Raw genomic sequence first — 24,551 nt, forward strand, 5'->3', positions numbered from 1 at the left:
CTCAATTGTGGTTGTCCCTGTAGTTGTTGAGGTAATAACACAGTTGTTATGGGGAATCTGGTTTCCTCATTGACTTTGCTTGTCAGAAGGTCGCAAAAGATGATCCCATGAACCTGGGATACTGCAACCGTCATAAATATGAGCCATTTGCCAAGCATCTGAATTCTGATCATGTGACCATAGGGATGCTAAAATATAGTTGTGTGAAAAATGGTCATAAATCACTTTTATCAATGCTGTTGTAACTTTGAATGGTCACTAAACAAATGATTTTCAGTAAAGGATTACCTGTATCTTTGAACTACAGGAAATGTTGTGCCTGTAGGGTATGTTTCTTCATAACTGAATGACACAGGACTAGTTTATCTGCCTTAGGCAACTGATTTTGTGTATTAAAAAAAAGCCAATTCATCTGTTTATTGTTAGAAAGAGAAAGGAATGTCTGATATTCTTCTTCAGGTGTTTTGAGATTAAAGGCTTATTTGCCTGGCCAGGTTGTCCATATCACCAGAATGGAAAAGTAATCAGGTTTTGATGGCAGAAATAGATGAGGTTAGTTTTAATTCCCTGCTATCCCGTTGATTCCCAATATGTTTTCTTGTGTCCTTTGAAAATAATGTTTTTCTAGAGTATGTCACATTGAATGCTGTTGTTAGCTTTGGCTGGAGCACTTTATTTCTTTATAGACAAACCCCAATAAATAAACCAAAAGGTCATTAGCTACTTTACAGAGGCAAAATACCTCTTCAATGGAATCAGAGATTATTATTATTTACCATTATTTATATATTTATTGTGACTGCTGCACAGTTAAGATAACTCTTGTCTTATAAATCAAAAGAACATTTAAAAAAAAAATTAAACACATTTTTAGTTTCTTTCTTCGCTTCCTACTCCCTGTGCTTCCTTAAATAAATAAGTGCAATTTTACTCTTTCACAATTTTTTCTGTAGTCGGTGAACTTTGCGTCTTACTGTTTTATATATTGCTCCACATTAAACAAATTCCAATTCCCATAGTCCAAATTCACAAAGCAATAAATGTGTTATGCATTTGTTGAAGAAATCACATAAGCTGCTCTTCCATTCCCAAATAATATTCCCCTAACAGAGGAGAATGAAAACCGAACCAGGCTTTATGTCATTGTACATTTCTACGATACTTATTTTATATATATAGTTCATTTAAATAAATATATTATGTAACAATGTTTGTTTCAGTAGGATGACCAGCAATATACATTTCATTTGTGATGCTTACATTTAATCTTTTTTGCTTAGCCCGTACCCTTAATCATAAAAGACTGAGGAACTAAGGTTAAACAAAAATGCAAGAAGTACCTACCTCAAAATCCCAAAGAACAGAGAAATCCATAGCAGTGGGTTGTTCAGCCCTGGGAACAATTTTTCTAGGTATACTTCCATATGGCATGCCCATTAAAATCTATAACAAAATTATTTTTAATGTATAAGAAGTGCTAAAATTTCTCACCTATTAATAACAGAATAAAAGTCTACTTCAGTTTATAAGCAGATAAGGACACAGAAAGGGTGAAAAGGATTGGAAAATACTCATTTCTATTCCAATATCAAAAAGGAAAAGTGCGAAATAATGCTTAACTATATAATTGCATATACATCACATGTAAGTAAGAGTTTGTAATCCAGGCTTCAGCTGCCAGATGTACAAGATGGATTCAGAAGAAGCGGAGGCATCTGAGATCATACTATTAAACGGTTGATAATGGAAAAGCTTAGGAGTTGCAAAAAGACAACCATAGTTGCTTTATTGATTCTTCAAATTATTCAGATTGTTCTACTTTGTCTATGTAGATTGCATCAAATTATGGACATTCCTTAAGCACTGTATTGAGCTGCTTCACCTCCTGTTGAAGAATTGGTATGATAACCCATGAAGCAACAGTTAGAATTGAATATTGAAAATGGTTGAAAATTGGGAAAAGCATATGCTAAGATTCAACCTTTTAACTTAATCTGTATGGAAAATATAATGTAAAAATGATGGATTAGAACAGTAGTCCCCGATCTTTTTGGGGACTAATTTTGTGGAAGACAATTTTTCCATGGACCTGGTGGGGGAAAATGGAGTGCGCAACCTAGATCCCTCATATGCACAGTTTACAATAGGGTCCACACTCCAATGAGAATCTAATGGCTAATGATCAGAGGTGGGGCTGAGGCAGTGGTGGGATTCAAATATGTGAACAACCAGTTCTCTGTATGGATGCCGCTTCTAGAAATCCATTTTCGGCCTGGGCAACAAAAAATTAGCTATCGGCTAAGTGGTGCGAACCGGCTGAATCCCACCACTGGGCTGAGGCATTGATGCTAGCATTGGGGAGTGGCTGCAAATACAGATGAAGTTTCGCTTGCTTGCCCACTGCTCACTTCCAGCTGGTTCTTAACAGGTCATGGACCTATACTGGTTTGGGGCCTGGAGGTTGGGGACCTCTAGATTAGAAGAAATAAAAATTGGAATTAACTTTGACAGAAAAAATATGACCAGCCTCAGATATGGTGATGATACCATATTGATGACTAGAAGTAAAGAAGATTTAAGGAATTTGAAGGGAGAAAGTGCCAAAACTAGCCTGCTATTCCATTATATAAAGTGTATTCTGTTCCCAATTATAACAGATGGATATGAAAGCTGGACCATTAGAATAGGCTAATGAAGAAAAATGTCTTTGAATTGTGGTAATTAAAAAAAGGCGTTGAGAACCGTGGAATTACAATAAAAACAAAGGATATATTTGTAATAATGAAGTTAAAACTGAGATAAATAATGAAAAGTCAGAACTCTAATGCTGGGAAAAATTAAAGGCAATTTAAAAAAGAGACTGACAGAAGATATTGCTGCGATGACACAAACATGAACTTAGAAAAGCTCAAAGAAGCTGCAGACAATGATGTCTATTCACAGAAGCAAATGAATAACAAAATAAAAAATGCAACAACTGGCTTGCCTCCCAATAAAGCAGAGGTCCCCAACCTTTTGGGCACCAGGGACCAGTTCTATGGAGAAAGATTTTTCCATGGACTGGAAAGTGTCTGGTTTTGTGTGCTGCCTACATTCCATGGATGGAGCTTTGGTTGTTTATGCAAACCGGTTGCTGGCGTGCTATGGCCCAGTACCAGTCCACAGATCCAGGGTTGGGGATCCCTGCAGTAAAGTGTGAAACTGAGGATGAATTAGATGAAACATATGAATTAAAAAGCAAATGTCTCTCAATGTGCATTAAATATATTTTGACTGAATCCTACTTCTATTGGCTTTAATAAATATTCCCCAAATACAAGTCTTTATAGCTTATTCTTTGCTAATAAAGATTTGAAATAATATAGCTTTAGGACTGGGTGTGTTTGTTGCTACCCAGTTTTGCCACGTTTGTATCTTCTTTTATGCTCTTATTTTACTTTTTTAATAGTTTTTGTTCTTTTTGTAATATACTCAGATTCATCTAGAGATGATGTACAAATTGAATAAAATGATAAAATAAAATAAACAATTATTTGGTTATAGAACAATTGAGAAGAAGACCATGACTTGGATTCTGAGAAATTCTGAAAATCCTTTCTGTTTTAAGAACTTAATTTATAAATAATCAATGATATATAGATAGTTAGCCATATACAAATAAAATTATGCTTACAGATATTAAGAAAATAAATAATAATTGCTGGGTAGAATTGATCTGAAATATAATACTAGCAAAAGTGTTGATGCTAAAATTTGGGGAAAAATCTGTTATCGTAGGTATGAGAAATGGCTTAACTAGGAGGAATATCAATTGGAGGGTAAATATTTAAAATAAATAGAATTCTTTTCCACCTATTAGAATAGATTGGATAATATAATTTTTTTGCACCTCTTTTTCCCCTTTATAGCATACTTTTTCATTATGGATTGTTATAGTGATATATTTTCTTGCATGGTTTCTATCGGTCTTGTTTTTCATTCTTGGAAATAAAATATTGATAGCAACAATGCTCACAAATATGCAAAGGTTTAAACTGTCCCAACTTCACCTTAAACAACATATTTCATAAGCAGCAATGTGGATTTCATTTATTTTGGGCAGACAAAAAAGCTTTTTGCCGAAAATTCATGGATTATTTCCTTTTGAATGCACTAAAAGCATTGTATTGATTTCTCTATGTAGTATTCAAACCTCTGTGAAAAATGAAGATCAAGTTGAGGCAATTAATGAAGCTTGGAGAGAACTGTTTTAATATTTAAACCTAAAGTTTGTACCGTAATCACTGTAACAATGTATGAATGCAAGGACTGAAAAGAAAGAAACAGGCAAATGATAACCACAGCTTGACAAAAGGAGAAGCTCAATATGGTGCACGTGTGTAGGTATGTATGTTCCATTAAAAATAGCTGAACCATGTTGAAAAGAAAGATATTCAACAACATGTTCAGCAAAAAAAAAAAAAGAAAGAAAGAAACACAAGGAGATGTATATTTCTTCCAGCTCTGAACAGTTAATGCACCCAAGATATAACCATCAGAAGCAGAGGTTCACTGACCCAGGACCCTATCCAGTGGCTAAAAGTCACTGTTGAACCTAATTTGCATTCAAGTGATGTAGCTTGGCTCTCAGAAGACAATCCATGAAAAAAGACAGAAAAACCCACTCTCTCATGTAAAAATATTGATTATATTAACTAGTTTAGTCATGAAATATTTATACGAATGAAGCCAATCTCAGCGAACACCTAAAACCCATCAGAGATGTGACATTGTTGTCTGTAGCATATCAACATCAAATAATGTAATTGGTGGCAAGTGCTAATGTACATATTTAATTCATATCTGAGAAGTAGAATCCATAACTTAGCTCTTATGGTTAATTTACACATACATTGGCATCACACAGACTTATTTAAATAGGAATGAGATAGCAGGGATGGTAATGACTTGGTATTTGGAGAAAAAATGTAGTTATCCTAGATCACTGTTCACAATCTGAGTCCTCTATATCAGGGGTGTCAACTTGCTGGCCCTTGGGCTGGATGCGTCATATGGAAGCCATGCCCACCCCATTGCCAGCAATGGCAAAACCAGCCCAATACATTGCGCGACGTCACGTGACATCGCAAGTTGGACATGCCTACTCTATATAATAATAATAGTAGTAGTAGTAGTAGTAGTAGTAGTAGTAATAGTAGTAGTAGTAAAAGTTGGAAGGGACCTTGGAGGTCATCTAGTCCAACCCCCTGCTCAAGCAGGAAACCCTATACCATTTCAGAGAAATGGCTGTCCAATCTTTACTTAAAGACTTCCAGTGTAGGAGCATTCACAGCTTCTGGAGCAGGTTGTTCCATTGAATAATTGTTCTAACTGTCAGTTCTCTTTAGTTGTAGGTTTCTTCTCTCTAACAGATGGTTAGTTTCCATCTGATGCTTCTTGTCTTGCCTTCAGGTGCTTTGGAGAATAGCTTGACTCCCTCTTCTTTGTAGCAACCCCTGAGATATTGGAACACTGCTATCATGTCTCCCCTCATTCTTTTCTTCATTAAACTAGACCAGTGGTTTTCAACCTGTGGGTCGGGACCCCATTTGGGGTCGAACGACCATTTCACGGGGGTCGCCAAACCACGCTGTCCGCCATTTTTTCCCTTTTCCCTAGCTGTCCTACTCCCTCTTATTGGTGGCCACACCCACTTGGGGGTCACCACAACATGGGGAACTGTATTATGGGGTCACAACATTAGAAAGGTTGAGAACCACTGAACTAGACATACCCAATTCCAGCAACCATTCCTTGTATGTTTTAGCCTCCAGTGCCCTGATCATCTTCTCTGTACTCTTTTTAGAGTCTCAACATCTTTTTTACATCATGGTGACTAAAACTGGATACAGTATTCTAAATGTGGCCTTTACAAGGCATTGTAAAGTGGTATTAAGACTTCACATGATCTTGATTCTATCCCTCTATTAATGCAGCTTAGCACTTGTTAGGTAGCTGCAGCACACTGCTGGCTCATATTTAAGTGATTGTCCACTAGGACTCCGAGATCCCTCTCACAGTTACTACTATTGAGCAAAGTACCTCCTATACTATACCTGTGCGTTTGGTTTTTCTTGCCTAAATGTAGAACCTTACTTTTTTCATCATTGAATTTCATTTTGTTAGATAGTGCCCAGTGTTCAAGTCTGTCAAGATCCTTTTGTATCTTAAGCCTGTCTTCTGGAGTATTGGCTATTCCTGCCAGTTTGGTGTCGTCTGAAAATTTGATGAGTTCTCTCATTCAAATCATTGATGAAGATGTTGAAGTACACTGGGTCCAGAACAGAGCCCTGGGGCACTCCTCTATTCACTTCCCTTCATATAGATGCAGTTCCATTGAGGACTACAAGTACAATACGGCCGGTCAGCCAGCTACATCCATCTGGTGGTGATGTTAATCCATATTTTTCTATCTTATCAAGTAGTAGGTTGTGATCTACTTTATCAAATGCCTTACTGAAGTCCAAATAAATTATATCTACAGCATTCCTCTGGTCACTAATTTTATCATTTGGTCAAAGAATATGATAAGATTTATCTGGCATGATCTGTTTTTGACAAACCCATGTTGGCTTTTAGTAATGACTTTGTTTGCCTCTAGGTGTTTGCTGATTCATTGTTTGATTATCTTTTCCAGGATCTTCCCAGGTATTGAGGTCAGGCTGATAGGTCTGTAATTTCCTGGGTCCTTTTCCCCCCCTTTTTTGAAGATGGGAACTACAGCTCTTTTCCAGTTCTCTGGTAGTTCCCCAGTGCTGCAGGATCTTTGAAAGATATAATCTGCCAGTTCCTTGAGAACCCTGGCTGTAATCCATCTGGTCCTGGTGATTACCTGTCCTAGGCTGGACAGGTACTCACCATTTTCTTGCCTATCTTAACTTGTGTTTCTAATCTGTTTTTTTATGGTACTGTTTTTGATAGGTTGGGCTCTTTTTCAAATGCAAATGTCTTAGACTTCTATTCTGGAATGTATATGTAACCCCAACTAGAGAGCAGGTATCAGCACGTTAGAATATCCGGCAGTTATTGGGTTAAATGCTAGGTATGTTGATGGGTCAGTGGGAGGAGTCTTAAAAAGGTCATTGGGAGACTTCCTGGACACAAGCCACATGGGAAGGTCTTTGTATGCAAGAAGCATGGGCCATGGAAGGTCACACAATAAGCCTGAATCGTTATAAAGATGGTATGGAAGAGCATCATACTTTTACCTAAAGATATGGTCTGAAGAAATGGACAAAGGATGTATTTTCCAGGAGTATCAACCACAGCGTGAATGCAAGTAATCTTTTTCATTAAAATATATTTTTTGTTTATTATAAGATCGTTTCTTTTGAGTTATCTATCTGACTTGATAGGTGTTTTATATCAGAGTCAGAATAGTATAAGTATGCTCTTAAGTCATGCCAGCTTTGTAAACTGATAGAGATTAATTCTCCTCTCAAAGCCGCAACAGTAATCTCTGGGATCAGTCTCCCAATAAAACCTACAAGCAAAGCCAGTGTGTTTGTGTAAAGGACAGCGTTTCAAAGTGTGATTTGATGCATTGTCTTGTTAATTCGCTGAGAACTCAGCAAGGAATCATTGCTAGCCAGCGTTTTAAAGCAAAGGAATTTCAAGCAGCAGTCCCCTTTCTCCCTTCCCCCGCCGAGGCAAAATGTCTTGAAGAAAGGAGGGATGGTTGCAAAAGATTGTCTGTGAACTCAATTCAGTATGCCTGTAAAGCGAGGGAGCCAGTAAGCCTTGAAGAGTTTTGATGTTAGCACATGGATTCAACTAGCTTGTTTTGGGATGCTTTGATATGTGTGAGTCTGATCTTTTTAAACGAACAGAGCAAGCTGGAAAAGTTCCTCGGCTAGAAAATTCAAACCTTAGCAAATTTCTGTGGCTTTGTTTAATGCTCAGAAAGGACAATTCCCCCTTTCTTTCTGGCCCCCAAAACAGGCAATAAAGCCATTTGTTGCCTTAGCAACCTATCCAAAGCATATTCCAGCGTGTCCCAATAATCACATGTCACAGGAGCCTCCCGCCATTCAAAGGCATCTTCTCACCAGAGCCAAGCATCTCGAGTCTCAAGGGCAGAGAACCTTGCCACCTGTCTCTCAGAAGCGCGAATTAATACCGCAATGGCTGGAGTCACTGCCCAAGCAGCAGTAGAAGAAAAGCACCAAAAGGAGAAACTGGCTAAGATGGAGTCTGCAGCAGCCCGTCACGTGGAAGAGGCACGGCATCAGCAAAAGGAAGATATGGTCAAACTTTGGGCTGACTATGAGATTTCCCAGCGACAACAGAAAGCAAAAGAGGCTGCCCAAATAGAATCGATTCTGCAGAGAGAGATGGAAGACGCTACACCTACACACAGATTGGAAGGGCTAGGAAGAGGAAGCCCTCACAGCCGGGTGCAGGCCTACATGGACAACCAAAGTACATTCCAGAATGCACATATGAGAGCACCACAACCAGCCACAAGCCCCCCAAGACCGAGTAGGCGAACAGAGGAATCTCAACGACCAGATGCAGCAGTCAGCCACAGAGTTGAAATTGCGATACCTAGGTCGCGAGATCTCCCCACTGTTGCCACCCCATTGAACCCTATAAAACCACACCTACATCACTGCATGCTTGTGACAACCAAACCTGTTTTGGTGGCAATAGTGTTCCAACCGCACCTAGAACAACACTACACGCTTGTGACAACCAAACCTGTTTTGGTAGCAACAGTGTTCCAACCGCACCTAGAACACTGCACGCTTGTGACAACCAAACCTGTTTTGGAAGCAACAGTGTTCCAGATAAGCAAGAATTACAACAACTTAGCTTTGTCCATGAAGGACAAATAAGACAAACAACGTCTCCAAGACTGGGAGTCATGGAGCGTACTCCCAAGAAGTATCCAAAGCATGCAAATGCAGCGTACGTATGTCTCCAGCTCAACTGCCCCAATGCAGAAGAAAGAATTGTATGCTTCCTTAGATGTGTCTACGAAGGTGACTGCAGCCTTAAGATACGTCTCACTCTATAGCGGGGAGAGCCACACTTACGCTACCTTGTTTGCAACCATAAGATGCATCAGAGTCTACAGCGGGGAGTGCTGCAGTCTTGGTGTCTTCTTAGGGAAAGCGAGACTAACAAAGCAAGAAGGCTACACAGTACCAAGGTTAGAACTATGTGGTACCACTTTAGCTGTAAAGCTCACTAATTTGACAGCAAAGACGTTGTGCCTTGAACTACAGTCCACCACCTTCTATGCAGACAGCAAGGTGATGTCAAGCTACATCTGCAAACAAAGCAGACACTTCTATGTAAGCAACAGAGAGAAAAGGATTGAAACATCTTTAAGCTCTGAACAATGGCAACATGTGCCAACAAATAAGAACTTTGTTAACCAAGTGAAGTGGCCAAACCTCGCCACACAGTTAACAGAATTGATCTGGCTAGAAAGTCTTGAGTTCTTGGTCTGTCCAAACAGACAGATGCCACAGAAAACAAAATGTTACGCACTTCCAGCTTCAGATCAAAGTGTCAACCTTCAACCTCAGACACCCAGTAAATGTCAACCAATCCGCTTCAAAACCCTGTCTAAATGGAGACACCTGAAATTAGGCATAGTTTTGATCATCTTGATCACTTGTCTTAGCACCCCAAGAATTAGCCTTTAGTAATAGTAATAGTAGTAAAGTTGGAAGGGAACTTGGAGGTCATCTAGTCCAACCCCCTGCTCGGGCAGGAAACCCTACACCATTTCGGACAAATGGCTGTCCAGTCTCTTCTTAAAAACTTCCAGTGTTGGATCATTTACTGCTTCTGGAGGCAAGCTGTTCCACTGATTAATTGTTCTCACTGTCAGGAAGTTTCTCCTTAGTTCTAGGTTGCTTCTCTCCTTGATGAGTTTCCACCCGTTGCTTCTTGTCCTGCCTTCAGGTGCTTTGGAAAATAGCTTAATTCCCTCTTCTTTATGGCAGCCCCTGAGATATTGGAATACTGCTATCATGTCCCCCTTGTCCTTCTCTTCGTTAAACTAGACATACCCAATTCTCGCAACCGTTCCTTATATGTTTTAGCCTCCAGTCCCCTAATCATCTTTGTTGCTCTTCTCTGTACTCTTTCTAGAGTCTCAACATCTTTTTTACATCGTGGTGACCAAAACTGGATGCAGTATTCCAAGTGTGGCCTTACCAAGGCATTGAAGAGTGGTATTAATACTTCACGTGATCTTGATTCTATCCCTCTGTTAATGCAGCCTAGCACTGTGTTGGCCTTTTTGGCAGCTGCAGCACACTGCTGGCTCATATTTAAGTGATTGTCTACTAGGACTCCGAGGTCCCTCTCACAGTTACTACTATTGAGCATGGTGCCACCTATGCTGTACTTGTGCATTTGGTTTTTCTTGCCTAAATGTAGAACCTTGCTTTTTTCACCATTGAATTTCATTTTGTTAGTTAGTGCCTAGTGTTCAAGTCTGTCCAGATCCTTCTGTATCTTAAGCCTGTCTTCTGGAGTGTTGGCTATTCCTGCCAGCTTGGTGTCGTCTGCAAATTTGATGAGTTCCCCATCTATCCCTTCATCCAAATCGTTGATGAAGATGTTGAAGAGTACTGGGCCCAGAACAGAGCCCTGGGGCACCCCACTACACACTTCCCTCCATATAGATGCAGTTCCATTGAGGACCACTCGCTGAGTACGGCCGGTCAGCCAGCTACGGATCCATCTGGTGGTGGTTCTGTCTACCCCACATTTTTCTATCTTGTCAAGTAGTAGGTTGTGATCTACTTTATCAAATGCCTTACTGAAGTCCAAGTAAATTATGTCTACAGCATTCCTCTGATCCACTAATTTTGTCACTTGGTCAAAGAATGCAATAAGATTTGTCTGGCATGATTTATTTTTGACAAACCCATGTTGGCTTTTAGTAATGACTTTGTTTGCCTCTAGGTGTTTGTTGATTCGTTGTTTGATTATCTTTTCCAGGATCTTCCCAGGTATTGAGGTCAGGCTGATAGGTCTGTAATTTCCTGGATCCATTTTTTTTCCTTTTTTGAGGATGGGAACTACATCAGCTCTTTTCCAGTCCTCTGGTAGTTCCCCTGTGTTCCAGGATTTTTGAAAAATATAGTTCAGTGGCTCCGATATCACATCTGCCAGTTCCTTGAGAACTCTGGGGTGTAATCCATCTGGTCCTGGTGATTTGAACTCATCTAGGCTGGACAGGTGCTCCCTAACGATTTTCTTGCCTATCTTAACTTGTGTTTCTGTTTTGTTTTTTATGGCCTTATAGGAGCCTGCAAGGACTTACTGACTTTCATGGACTCCATGTCGTTAAAAACACCCACACTCACACATTAAGTCCTCACCCTAACGACAACAGTAGCAGCCCTCTTCAATACTCCACCGGTGGTTCCAGACCCTTCAGTTCTTGAGTATCCTGATTCTTCACTTCCAGTTGTTGTTCCTGACACTTCACTTCCAGCTGTTGTTCCTGATTCTTCAGTTCCAGCTGTTGTTCCTGACTCTCCAGCTTCAGTTGTTCCCTGAGTTTCTGAGTTTTATATCAGAGTCAGAATAACTTCAGTCGTTATATTGCCCAGACATCACGGACACAGCTTTGGAAAGCAGACTATGTTTTAAAAGACAGTAGCTATTCTGGTTCAATATGCCAGTTTCATGTTATATGCTGTATTATCTAGCCATATTGGGGCATACAGTATAGGGAGAAACTATAAGATGTTGGCTTGGATAACTTTTCACTTGGCTTGCAATATGAACATTCTCCCATTAGAGATAAAGGTGATTTGATCAAAGGACTGCGTTCCAGTACTTTTGGAGAAAATGGTGTGAGAGAGCTTATTTTTTAATTTAAATCCTTTCATCATTTCAAGGATCCTTAGCACTTTCACCAGAGAGAAGGTAAGTTTCTGTTTAGATATGTTCAGAATTGAATAATCCATCTGATTCCTCTTTCTCTCTCAATCCTTTTCCCTCTCTACATGAAACATTTTTAAAGGTCCTGCTCTGATTTTCAGTAAAAGATAATTTTGCATTGTTTTACAAGGCATTTATTTTGATACATGTATGTACACACACCGATGAAATGTTACTGTTTTTTCTTTCCACAGTTCTGATCTAGGGTGATATGTATTTTCTTCCATCTTTTCAAATTTGGAGGGAGAGGATTACTTTTACATTTTACAATGTTGGACATTGTAAGCCAGCCACAGACATTGGCAAATAGGCAATTGATTTAATAAAAGTAAGTAGCATGATAAAGAAATTATCTCCCCTAAAAAAATTAGGTTTAAAATTATAGTTGTATGAAATGATAAATGTATTGTGATTTTATATATATAGTCTCAAAAAACCTGGTACCTATAATTCTACTTATAGGGTAGATAACTACACTTCTCAGATTAACTATTTAATGTATATACTTACTTCTGGAATTATAACTAGTCCAAATATTAAGCCAAACAGAACCAGGTTTAGGCCATACATCCATCGCAGAAATATGAAATAAGATGCCACCGAAGAACCAAAATGACCTTAAAAAATAAATAAGCTTCAATTAGAAAAGTCCTGAAACTGAATTTTCCAGAGAACAGCATAGATATGTAATGAATTATCAATTTAAATATGACTCAATGTCTAGTACTACGCATTCAGTTCTTTCTCCAAAGTTCTTTTGGGGAAGGAAGAAGGAGCAAACATCTGAAACTGAAATCTGATTCAATCAGATTTATAATTTCCTTCCAGGTTACTTTACATTTTCTCACAGCCTCAAAGACTGTTTGTCAACTTATATAAGCCCTGCCTTCATCCATTCTCAACTGGTTTTGTGTTATGAATTCAGAATAATATTTAGACATGTAGGTTAAGTGGAAAAATGTTTACTTACTTTCAACTTCTTTTATCTTCATTTCCCAAGGTATACATTGTGTCTTAAAATTATCAAAATCTCTCTTAAACTTTACCCATTTCTGAAAAGAAACAAAGCAAAATGTGCTTTTATTGGAGGCTAAAGTAAAGAAAGACTTGGGAAATGCTTGGGAAAGAGTTTAAACGCTAGTGAAAAATATGAAAACTGAAGATGTGCTGGGTTTTTAAATCTGATGCATTTCAATTAAACTTGGTCCCTCTGAGTGGTCAGAAGGAAGAAATGTTTTCTGTTTGTTTTTCCAAGAATACCATTAAAAAATGAACTTGACAGTTGCATAATTACAGAGAACAGTAGTTATGCAGGATTTTGTTATTTTTTCCGTACCCACACAGGGGAGAGCTTCTTTAAAAATTGTATAACTCAAATGGAAAAAAAGTGTTGTTATTTGGCATCTTGCCTTGTCAAAACAGAAAATCACCATTTGCTATGCTATTCTAGGCAGCAAAACTTTCTATTATGACCCAGCTCACCTAGGCAGAGACAAGCTTTGATTCCTTTATTGCTCTGCTGATTCTACAACAAATTGCCCTGAAACAGCTGGCAAAGGTCCACCCCAAACTTCACTGAAGGAAGTCACCCACAGTTCCACAAACAAAACCTATAACCAACAGAGCCAAATAGCAAAAGAAGAGAGGAAGCCCCAAAACAGGATATAGGTACACACAGCAAGGTCTGTAAGTTGTGCACAAGTTTCCAGGTCCACAGGGCAAGGTTGAGTTCCACAAGCAGAAGCACAATACAAGGCAGAGTTTTTCCAAGGCTGGGAAAGTGCATGCCAAAGCAAAACAATTGTTCCTGACTAAGACAATCTCCCCTGGCCTCTGCTTAAGTCAAACCAAGCCAGGTGTTCCTTGTGAGGAGGGAGTGGGATGACCTTCCTCGGAGCAGCCTCGCAGATCTCCTTTGAGCTTGCCTCCAAACCCACTGGAGCACAACTTGAATACTATCTGCATTGATAAAAATCATCATCAGTCAATTGCAAAATGGCAGCTTTATTTGGAACAGCACACATCCTGCGATGATACCATTATACAATATCTGCCTATCCCAGATACTCGGAAAGAACACAATGGGATTAAAAATGTCAAAATGCCAAATCCAATCTAAACCTCTACCTGACTGCTCAGTGAACTATGAGAGTAACAACCATTAGTTCTTTAACTCTTAATTCTTCAACTCTTCAAGGTAGGCCAGTTCTGTTACTTTTGTCTTATAAAAGGAGTCTAAACTTCTCTTCTGGGCATCCCAAAAGCTGGCACTGTAAAATTTGCATCAGATCCTTTAATAATAGACCACATAGCCAAAAGTGGATGAGTTCTCCAGTTTTTGTGGCTGGACTTGGCTTTAGAGGTTGTTCTGCATGAACCCATATTCATTTTTTCTTTTCCAGAACAGTTGTAGCAATGAGGATGTAATTGTCTTTCTGAAAGGCTGCCTTTATCTTGCTGACATACTGCATTTCCCCAGCATTTTGATTTTGCCATGTTATTGCTAATGCTGGGAAAAGAAATAGCTTTTGCCTCACCTCCAATCCACATATCTATTATGATTGGGAACATGTAGGGCTAAATAAAGTATTACTTAATGTCTGCTATTCAGCTTGTAAAATTAATATAATTTCCTATTTTTCCTTATGTCAGGGCAAGGAAATGATTGTCAGAAATATTCAGAAGATTTTAAAAGATTGCTTTAATAATAACAACAACAACAACAACAATAATAATAAAGTTGGAAGGGACCTTGGAGGTCATCTAGTCCAAGCCCCTGCTCAGACAGGAAACCCTATACCATTTCAGACAAATGGCTGTCCAGTCTCTTCTTAAAAACTTCTAGTATTGGAGTATTCACTGCTTCTGGAGGCAGGTTGTTCCACTGGTTAATTGTTCTAACTGTCAGGAAGTTTCTCCTTAGTTCTAAGTTGCTTCTCTCCTTGATTAGTGTCCATCCATTGCTTCTTGTCCTGCCTTCAGGAGCTTCGGGAAATAGCTTGACTCCCTCTTCTTTGTGGCAGCCGCTGAGATATTGGAACACTGCTATCATGTCCTTCTCTTCATTAAATTAGACATACCCAATTGCAGCAGCCGTTACTTATATGCTTTAGCCTCCAGTCCCCTAATCATCTTTGTTGCTTTTCTATGTACTCTTTCTAGAGTCTCAACATCTTTTTTACATCGTGGTGACCAAAACTGGATACAATATTCCAAGTGTGGCCTTACCAAGGCATTGTAAAGTGGTATTAATAACTTTCTTACAGTACATACTCCTGCTAAAAAAAGATTCATTAACAACATAATTAAAGGTGGGAAAAAAAGGCAGGAACAACTTGTAGTCATACCTGTTCTTTTATGTTTTATTTAGTCTTAACACTCTTTGTAATCTGCACACAACTGCATTTCTTTTGTTAACAAGAAGAGAGTAGACTTCAAAGTGTTTAGAATGAAGTGTTTAGAGAATGTAGTGGAAGAGATGCATCTATCCAAGTTAGTTTTCAGATTTACTGTCTGCCAAACATTGAACTTTAGGTTTTGAAACTCGTATCAGTATTTTCATTTTTAATATAAATTGTATAGACTTCTAAATTTCAGTAGTATAAACATGTTATGAACAATGCCGATGTAATAAGTATGGGAAAAAATTGCTCAACCCAAATTCTTATAGCACTTACCTTTGTCAACATCATCTTATATGCATACAACTTTTTTCCTTTTCCCTTTCCCAAAGCACCTTCAAATTTTTCTACAAAATCTTGAGCCTCCCTAAGTAAAAAAAATATATGAAAAAGATTATACTTATCTATTATGGTATGATACAATGTGATGTAATATACCTGCCCATCAGAAATAGTTGGTTAAAATGACTTCTAAAACTTACTCTGGCATTAATCATAATATAGTATACTGCAAATATTAAAATACTGTGGTTGAACTCACAAAGCTAATTCTGCTGCTCAGGATTGTCTTGAACCAAGAAAGGGGCAGCAAATAAATTTGACAAAAATAAATAAATAAAATAAAAACTGATTCATGGTCCAACTATAGAAATTTGAAGTAACAATAGAGTAGATCTGAAATTCCTTCTCCAAGATAATTTCTGTCTGCATTATAAACTGATTTAATCACTTCTATCTAATAATACAATATTGTTAGTGAATTACTGTTTGGATTCAGGATGACCTCTCATCATATATAGATAAGTTACCCTCACCAAATTTCTTCTGTTCAGAGAGTGGTGAGGATGGCTGAAAAGATCCTTTCCATCCAGGACAAAGCACATAAGCGTTGCTTCAGCAGGGTCCATAAGATTTTTTTTTATGACAAGTTTTTATTGGTTTTCCACTTTTACATTTGAGTATTTGGAAAGCAGCATGGTGATTGGGTAGTCAATAGTACAATAACAAAATCTTTAGTACATATCTCAGGTTACATCATCAAAAAATTCCTTCTCCATTTCCCTTAACATTTGCTATATCATATTTAAGCTAACAAATTTCTAATTATAACAAGCTCAGGTAAAACATTTATCATTATATTTTTCCTTATACATATCCATATCCTGTATTTAAATTTTACCTAATTTTTAATTACCATATTCCAATTTAATCTTTAATATCCATAATATTTAAATTTCGGGTAACCCAAATTTCCTTTATTTCACTATATAAAAATTATATCTATAATACACCTATTACTTACTTGAATATCTTATTTTATTTCATAAACATTTTCTATTTCTCATCCTAGTACATCACTACTTCCTAATGGAGTATCCTTCATTGTCTCAAATCCATCGTCTGTGTTATCTGGGCTAAACAATAATTTGAAGCTATTCCCTAATAATTACTTTTCATTTCCCTTATAAATCTAAATCTTCAATATTAGGCCAATTAATCCCTTAATTTTTTTATCATTTTCCAACAATAAATCTAATAATCGTATTTCCCCTCATCTCAAAATCTCCCTTTAGCCCATTAGTTGAGACTTTAGGATCTTCTCTAATAAATCAAAAGACCCCCTTTTAAAAATCTAACTCTAGCTTTCTTTTTATGCCAACCAGGCTTCCATACCAATGCCCTTAGATCATCAGATAGATCTCCCTTCATTCTTGTACGTGTTACTTGAATCAAAGGAGACCATCTAGTTATCAATTTTCCAGAGGATTTGACCCATTTATGGTTGTTAAGTTGTTGCCCTGGTAGCCCAGATACCCATATTTTCACTAACATATTTGTCTTCAGTTCAATCGGGTCTTCTTCCTCAGGTTTCTTCTAATCTAAATAAAAAGTCATGTCCAATTTTATGGTTGTTGTTTGGTTGTCTAGGTTTTCAGTAGGCTGTACTTGTTGATCTTTAGTACCCTCCATCTTGGTATTACTTTCTTCTGCTTCTGTTGTTTTTTGGGTGGTAAGTTCTTTAGTTGCAGTCAGGGTTTGGTTGTCTAGATTTTCAGTACATTGTACTTGTTGTTCTTTAAAGTCCTCTGTCTTGGTATTAATTTCTTCTGCTTCTATTGTTTTTTGAATTGTAGGTTCTTTGGTTGCAATAGATTTAAGCTGGTGCCTTTGTCTTTCAGTCTAGCTTTAATTATCTCAGTAGCTTTAAGAATTTTTTCAAGTATAAGTTTGTAGTTAAGTGAAATTTGTTGCTGGTCCTCCTCCATTTCTGATGTGGTTATAGATAGTCCTTTAGTGAAGGCTATTTATTAAACGAGAATCAGTAAGTATTCACCTCCACAGTCCTAAAAAACAATTTTTCTCTCAGCTTTTAATCTCTTTTAGATAATACCAAGGACAGATCTGGGCTTTGAGCAGGTCTTTTTGTCAAGAATATTCACTTGCTGTACCAAGTTTCAACACAAGATGTCCTTGATAGCATTTAAAATCTTTTTCCAAATCCCAGGCTAGGTTTTTATCCAGTTTAAGTTCTTTTTCATCTTTTTTACGAGTAGATAGAGTAGCAAATCCCCATGAAAGTAGGAACTTTTTGGGTCCCAAAATATCAAAAAGAAGCAAATCCAATTATTTAATAGTTCTTTTCAAGGCTTTTTTCTCCTAGGTAGTCAGACGCCGCCATTTCTCCTCAAAGGGGGAAGAAATTTCCAGAGGCTTTTTACAGGAAAAATACTTGGGGTAGAAAGAAGGTAGGATCTCACCCAATTCCCCCGCGGTGCTTTCAAAGTGTTTGTTAGTAATTTTGGTCTCGGCTGGTAGTGGCTTGCCATGTTAATGGCTGATCTTTTCCCTGTTAGTTTGAAGAGTTGCCCAGGATCAAATGGGAGGGCTGCCACCCTTCTGCTATTACTTGGGAGTCCTCTTCATGCTCGTCGCCCCTCCAGGACGACTTCGACTCTTTTCAGGCAGGAGAAAACTGGACGGCAGAGGGAGCGATCGCTCCCCATGTCCGCTAGCGCCGCAATTGCAAACCAGAAGCCTCTGCAGGGTCCGTAAGATTGTCTGGGAGACTACACATCCTCTTCACCACCTGTTTTCCTTGTTACCTTCTTGGAGGAGGCTCCGTGGTATCCGAAGCAGAATATCCAGATTCAGTCACAGTTTTGTTCCATACAGTATTAACCTTGTGAACTCTAAAGCTTCCTCCTTCCATTATATATTCAAGTTGGTCAGTGATTAATATTTATATGTTACATATATGTTAGGGTGTAGGTCTATACATACAGTATGTTGTATATAGGATGTTTAAATGTGTGTTATGTATATGTACAATTTGAAGCAAGCAACTAAATTTCATTTTTATGTGTGCTGTTGTGCCCACAGTAAAAAATGACAATAAAGATTATCTAATCTAATCTAATCTAATCTAATCTAATCTTCTGTTTAGTTCAGCTGGCAAACTGCACCTAATTTATTCACATTGAGATGTTAAATGTATAGCTGTAATGAATGATATGTTTTCATTACAGGCACTTGAGTTTTCTCCAGTATCTACAGATCACTGTAAAACCATAATTCCATAAGCTTATGAAAAATTTCTAGTAGGTCACGCATTGAAAAACTGTAACATTTGTGATATAGGTAGATATACTACAAAATCTTACTTCCTTTGCAGAATTCTTTTTTAATCTGTTAGTGTCCAAACCCTGGATTTGCTTTCTGTATAGCACCAACTTTCCTCTTTGTCTTTTTATAGCAAATCTTGAGCAACATCTAGTCTGTATGAATTAGTACGTGTACTGAGTCAAATCATTAATTCTTCTAGCCCTGCACTGCTTTCTCTAACCCTCTGAAGCAGGTCATTTACCATTATTTTCAGTTTGGTGAAATGACAGAAATTAAAGCTGAATTTCATCCATGCAGTTTCTCTGTTTTATGAGAAGGAGCTCTTATTTATTTATTTATTGTTTATTTATTAAACAAATTTATATAGCTGCCCAACTCACACATAGGGGACTCTAAGTGGTTTACACCATTGAAAAATCCACTGTATGATAAAAATCCATTAAAAAAGCTATCCTCTCTCACTCCCTAAGGCAATAGCAACCCAATCAAATCAGTCACGATTGGTTCTATCTCCATTCATGGTCCCCAGGCCCACTGACGAAACCATTTTTTAGAGCCCTTTAGAAAAACAACAAAGTGGAGGTCAACTATACCTCAGGAGTAGTGATGTTTCCTAAAGAAGGGGTCATCACCAAGATTGGTAACAATTGCAGAAGAATTGAGACACGTGTAAGTCTAGATTTGTGCAAAACTGTTCAGGCCACTGCATTCTGAACTAACAGAAATTTCTAAATATTCTTCAAGGTCAGCTCCATGTAAAGCACGTTATAATAGTCCAGACAATAGTTGACCTAGGATGGGTAACTGTGAGAAGGGCATAATGATTTCAGACATATTAAATCATTCTCTTAAATAAATGTAGTAGATGAGTAATCATAGCAATATGTTTTGTCTAAAGTCTTACAAACATTAACATGTGAAAGTGCTGAAAGTCACTTGATTCCTATGGAAAAAAAACAAGAATCAAAAAGGACAGAGAATACAGCCATTCTAATCATTTAGGTTTATATTTTTAATTAATGCATAAAATCAGCTAAGAACTGATTTCTAGTTTTCTGTTTTCTAGTTACATGGATTTTTTAAAAAAACTTACTTTTAAGCCAACCATGGAGCAAAGCCTTTTGACTAGTAATAGGAAGTTCAACCAACAGCCACAGAATATAATCTTTGTCGAATATGGAATGGAATGCCTACATAAACTCATGCTTATATGCCTAGAAGTCATGTGAACAGTAATCATCAAGATATTGTACCTTAGCACAGTTAATTTCTTTGCCATGCGCCAGGGTTTGTTTCGTATGATAGATATGAGTTTTTTCTTTTCTTCTACCTGTTCTTTTAGCTTGTCCAGTTCCTCTTCAGAGAGAGATTCATCATCTGAAGAGTTTGGAGTGGACGAGGAGGAACTAGGAGTAAAAACCCAAAATCAAACCAAATCCAAATTCACATAATTACATATGCAGTAGTAATTCTTAAAAATATTGTATGAAATTGTGTTATATATTTTCAACATATTAGATGCACCTGTTAAATTAAAAAAAGTTTTTAAATAGGTTGCTAGCATTTGCCATTTTAAAATCTGCCTTGTTTATTTTGTTGGTATTTTAATCAAAAGTATAATATTAGATATTAAATAGCTGTGGATGGTTAGCTTATTTATAATTTATTAGATTTGCATATTGCCCATTTATTGTCACAGTGATTCTGAGAAGCTTAAAAATGATAAAAAGATAATAGAAAACAATTATAGTTAAAATTATTAAATAAAGGCTGGAGACCAAGAGGACAGGGGACATGGGTTAAGGATCTTCTCTCTACCCATCAATCAGCCCCATATAGAGTATCTATACTGAGGTCCTAGCCAGCTTCTAGAGCCCAGGCCAGGAGAGTGGGGACAGACTTTATCTCCTGCAGGAGAATATTCCGAACGGCAGAACTGAAAAGATTCTTCCAAGCACTTTAATTGGACCTGGAAGCAGACTGGCAACCAATACAGCTCTCACATGTATATGCTACCTGAAGGGACTCCAGAACTCTCTGACCTGCTGTGTTTTGTACCATATGAAACTTATATAGTATGTATTCAAGAGTATGTATGTATTAGCTTATGCATTAGATGTCTATAGTTTATTCAATAGAAAGAAAAATGGGTTGTAAAGAAAATTAAAGTTTTAGGGAGAAGAGACGTTAAAAGAAATAGCATATGCTAGTGGTAGGGGGGGCAAATTATTTGCCTGAAGCACTACAGCAGATATGTCCAATCCACAGTCCTGGACAGTTAGTAATGTGACCCCACAATATTCTAGACATTTGACATTATTATATGATTAATATACATTAACTATATTAATAACACTAAAAATATGAACCCTGGGAATATTCATGTCAAAGATAAAATGAACACCAAGGTAATAAAACTATAAAAAGTTTAATTTAAAAACTTTCGCTGTCAACCTGCTGGCATCATCAGGGCTAGAGCGCCAGGGAGTGAGAGAGTCTTTTATAAGCAAGCCGAAGTCTGCGCCCGGCTCTTCGATCTCGTCATCGGACCTAATTGGTTAAATTGTACTTTGGCAGTTCGTTTCTTCCTGTTCCTCTTAATTACGTGTATATCCTCATCTGTCTTCCTTTCCTTGGATTCTAAGGTAGGTGGAGTAAACTCCCTACCTCTCTGATCGTCTCTATCCTTTAATCCATTCTCCCCATTGGGTTTGAGTGGTAATATGCATTTCTCCTTCTCCTTTTCCCAATCGCCATCCACACAACTGTTCCCTTTTATGAATGTTTTTCCTTTCATCCTTAATGCCTCCCCCTCATGCCCAACTGTCATCAAGGTGGTCATATGTGATATTCTGGATTGGCTGGGATATGGTGGTAACCTGGAGTGGTTCGGTAGGTTGTTTGTCTATGGGGGCAGTCTCATAACCGTGGCTATATCCATCCGTCTTACTCCTCCCCTCCTTTCTTTTGCCCTCTGCGCTCTTAACACGCGCGCTGTAATCTGGGGGTTCGGTCTGGGGCGGGTGGGGGGTGAAGTTATAATCTCCTCAAGCGTCACAGTGCTCCTCTTTTGCCCTCCTCTTCGTTCCGATGCCTCTTGTTCCTGCGCACATGTAACGGAAGTCTTTGGAGTCTATGGGTGTGAGGCGTGGCAAGCTGGTCTCACAAGCCCCGCCCTCTCGCGCGCTCCTCCGCCTGGATTCACTGATCAAAATAGCAGCAGGACTAATACTTGGGTGACTTGATGATCATAGGAGAGACAGAAGTTGGAATTGCCAACAACAGATAAGTTGGGCACACATGGTTTTAGTTCCATGCTGTACCAAATTACTGTACCAAGAATGTGATGAGTAGTAGCTTCCCAGCATTTCAATAGCTTTATCATGCCTGCTTGTACTTAGGAGTCTCTCTTAAGTCCCTAATCTTGCATCCCTCAAGTGCCTCAGTGCACTGCTGATGCAAATAATCATCATCACACACTACTAGCCCTACAAATTCAATTTAACATTAACAGTTTATTTAGTCACCATTCAAAGTTACAATGGGATTGAAAAAAAGTGACTCATGACTGTTTTTCACACTTGTGATTGTTGCAGCATCCCCATGGTCACGTGATCAAAATTCAGATAGTTGACAACTGACTCATGTTTATGACGGTTGCAGGGTCCTGGGGTCACACAATCACCTTCTGTAACCTTCTGACAAGCAAAATCAATGGGGAAAGCCAGCTTCATTTAACAACCATGTTACTAACTTAACAACTTCAGTATTACACTTAACAACTGTGGCATAAAATGGGGTAAAACTCACTTAACCAATGTTTCATTTAACAACAGAAATGGGGGACTCAATTGTGGTCATAAATTGAGGGCTACCTTTAGTTGAAAATATCTGTTACGGATACTTCTGTGAAAATAACATCTTGCCCTGGAGGTGGGCAACTCTGAGGCCACAGGGCTCAGTCCTGTTCTTCCAGTTCTATGCAATATGATAGGCTGTAACATGGGCAGTAACATCATCAGCAGCCCAATTTATACTACTACACATACCTAAAGGTTGTTCTCAGACAACATGCTTCAGATACATAAGCAGTTTGGGAGCAATTTTTTCACACTAACAAATTTTATTAAAAAGCATAAGCTTTTGAGAATTTTAGCTCACTTCATCAGAGTCAGTGGAATGATTAAACTGATGTAAAATTTAAATTGAGATGAAGTGGTGGAGAAGAACAGGGAAACAGTTGGTTATGCAGGCATACAGTAAGTTACATGTGAGACAAAATACAAATATCAGTTAACAGTTGTGATGTGTTAAAAATCCATTGTGTTTTTGTAGAGGAAGTTTGAAACCTTTTGAATATGTAAATTTAACAGTTTTTCACTTGACCACTATTGACAGACATGATTCTCTTCCTATAATGCCTACGGATTGGGATTATGGGATTGGAATATCTGAATACAGTACAGAACTTTCAAATTATGCTTAAACATTATGAGTTTCTGGGATTGAAGCTGTGTTAATGCATTTCCATGGTAATTTGATGCAGTCTAGAACTCCACAAATTGTTTTTAGTTTCAGAGAGCTACTCTGGGGAAAAACATAAATTATCCTGACAACTCTCAGATGAGCTGTTTGGTTTGTGCCAGATTGCTCAAACACAGAACATAATTACATGTCTTTCACTGAGCTTCATTGCATAGTATTTTGATGCATTTTGATAGCAGAATTAGAAACCAGTAATTTGCCAGTCAGTGAAATGAATGGGAAATATATTATTTTCCATTGTACTCATATACAAAATGCTAACTATTAAGAACAAACGTGGATTTTTGATCTGGGGAATAATGAAAATGTCATACCTTTCACCTGTATTTTTCTTGTTTTTCTTGTCCTTTCCTTTTGCTTTCTTGTTTTCAAACTCTTTTTGCTTTTTGTCTTTCTTTGTCTTCCCTTTTACTGTTTCCTCCTCTTTGTTTTCTTCGTTATCATTATATGTTTTCTGTTTTTTCTTTTTATTTGGTTTCTTCCTCCTGGATACATCTAGCTCTTCATTTTCATCATCAGTATCTTTTTCATAACCCGCTTTTCTGTTTACCTTGGCGATTTCCTTTATATTCTTTTTGGGGGCTACTTTTTCTTCCTCTTCCTCTTCTTCTTCTTCATACTCATAATCTGTGTTTTAAAAAGTGTTTTACTTAAAAAAAAACCCTGAAGAGTTTGAAGTTATTAAAATATTGTCTTTCACTAGATAAATGCAAATGTTTTGTAAATGTAAAATAATGACTTTTCTTTTCAGTCTTTTCAAAATGCTGTACTTTGCAAGATCCAAACTTACTGCTACTTAGAAAAGAACTATTGAAATCAATGGAATTTAAATTATTCATATATCTGAATCCATCCCCTTTCTGTGTAAATTATAAACATAATAGTGATACTTAGGCATTGATAATGACTTAAGAGTGATATCCTGGAATATATTAGTGATGTATTTGATGGATTAGGAGAGAATAATATTTCATTTTGCTTTTTAAACTGCAGAAAAATAGCTGACAGTATAAAATATAATGGGCT

General features: G+C 37.7%; 1 protein-coding gene across 1 annotated transcript in view; it reads right to left on the reverse strand.

The window, feature by feature from the left end:
- Nucleotides 1–23,913, reverse strand: part of TMC2 (transmembrane channel like 2) — a 45,992-nt gene extending 22,079 nt beyond the window's left edge. The window contains exons 1-6 of the mRNA XM_039336983.1: nucleotides 23,840–23,913; nucleotides 20,234–20,386; nucleotides 15,633–15,723; nucleotides 12,926–13,007; nucleotides 12,466–12,572; nucleotides 1,345–1,443 (exon numbers count right to left, since the gene is read on the reverse strand). Coding sequence (XP_039192917.1) covers nucleotides 1,345–1,443; nucleotides 12,466–12,572; nucleotides 12,926–13,007; nucleotides 15,633–15,723; nucleotides 20,234–20,259 — 405 coding nt within the window. The 5' untranslated portion in view covers nucleotides 20,260–20,386; nucleotides 23,840–23,913. The remainder of the gene's footprint in view (nucleotides 1–1,344; nucleotides 1,444–12,465; nucleotides 12,573–12,925; nucleotides 13,008–15,632; nucleotides 15,724–20,233; nucleotides 20,387–23,839) is intronic.
- Between the last annotated feature and the right edge of the window lie 638 nt (nucleotides 23,914–24,551).

Source organism: Crotalus tigris, unplaced genomic scaffold (assembly GCF_016545835.1).
Source record: "Crotalus tigris isolate CLP2741 ecotype Arizona unplaced genomic scaffold, ASM1654583v1 scf7180000017666.379230911805:20528666, whole genome shotgun sequence".
NCBI lineage: Eukaryota > Metazoa > Chordata > Lepidosauria > Squamata > Viperidae > Crotalus > Crotalus tigris.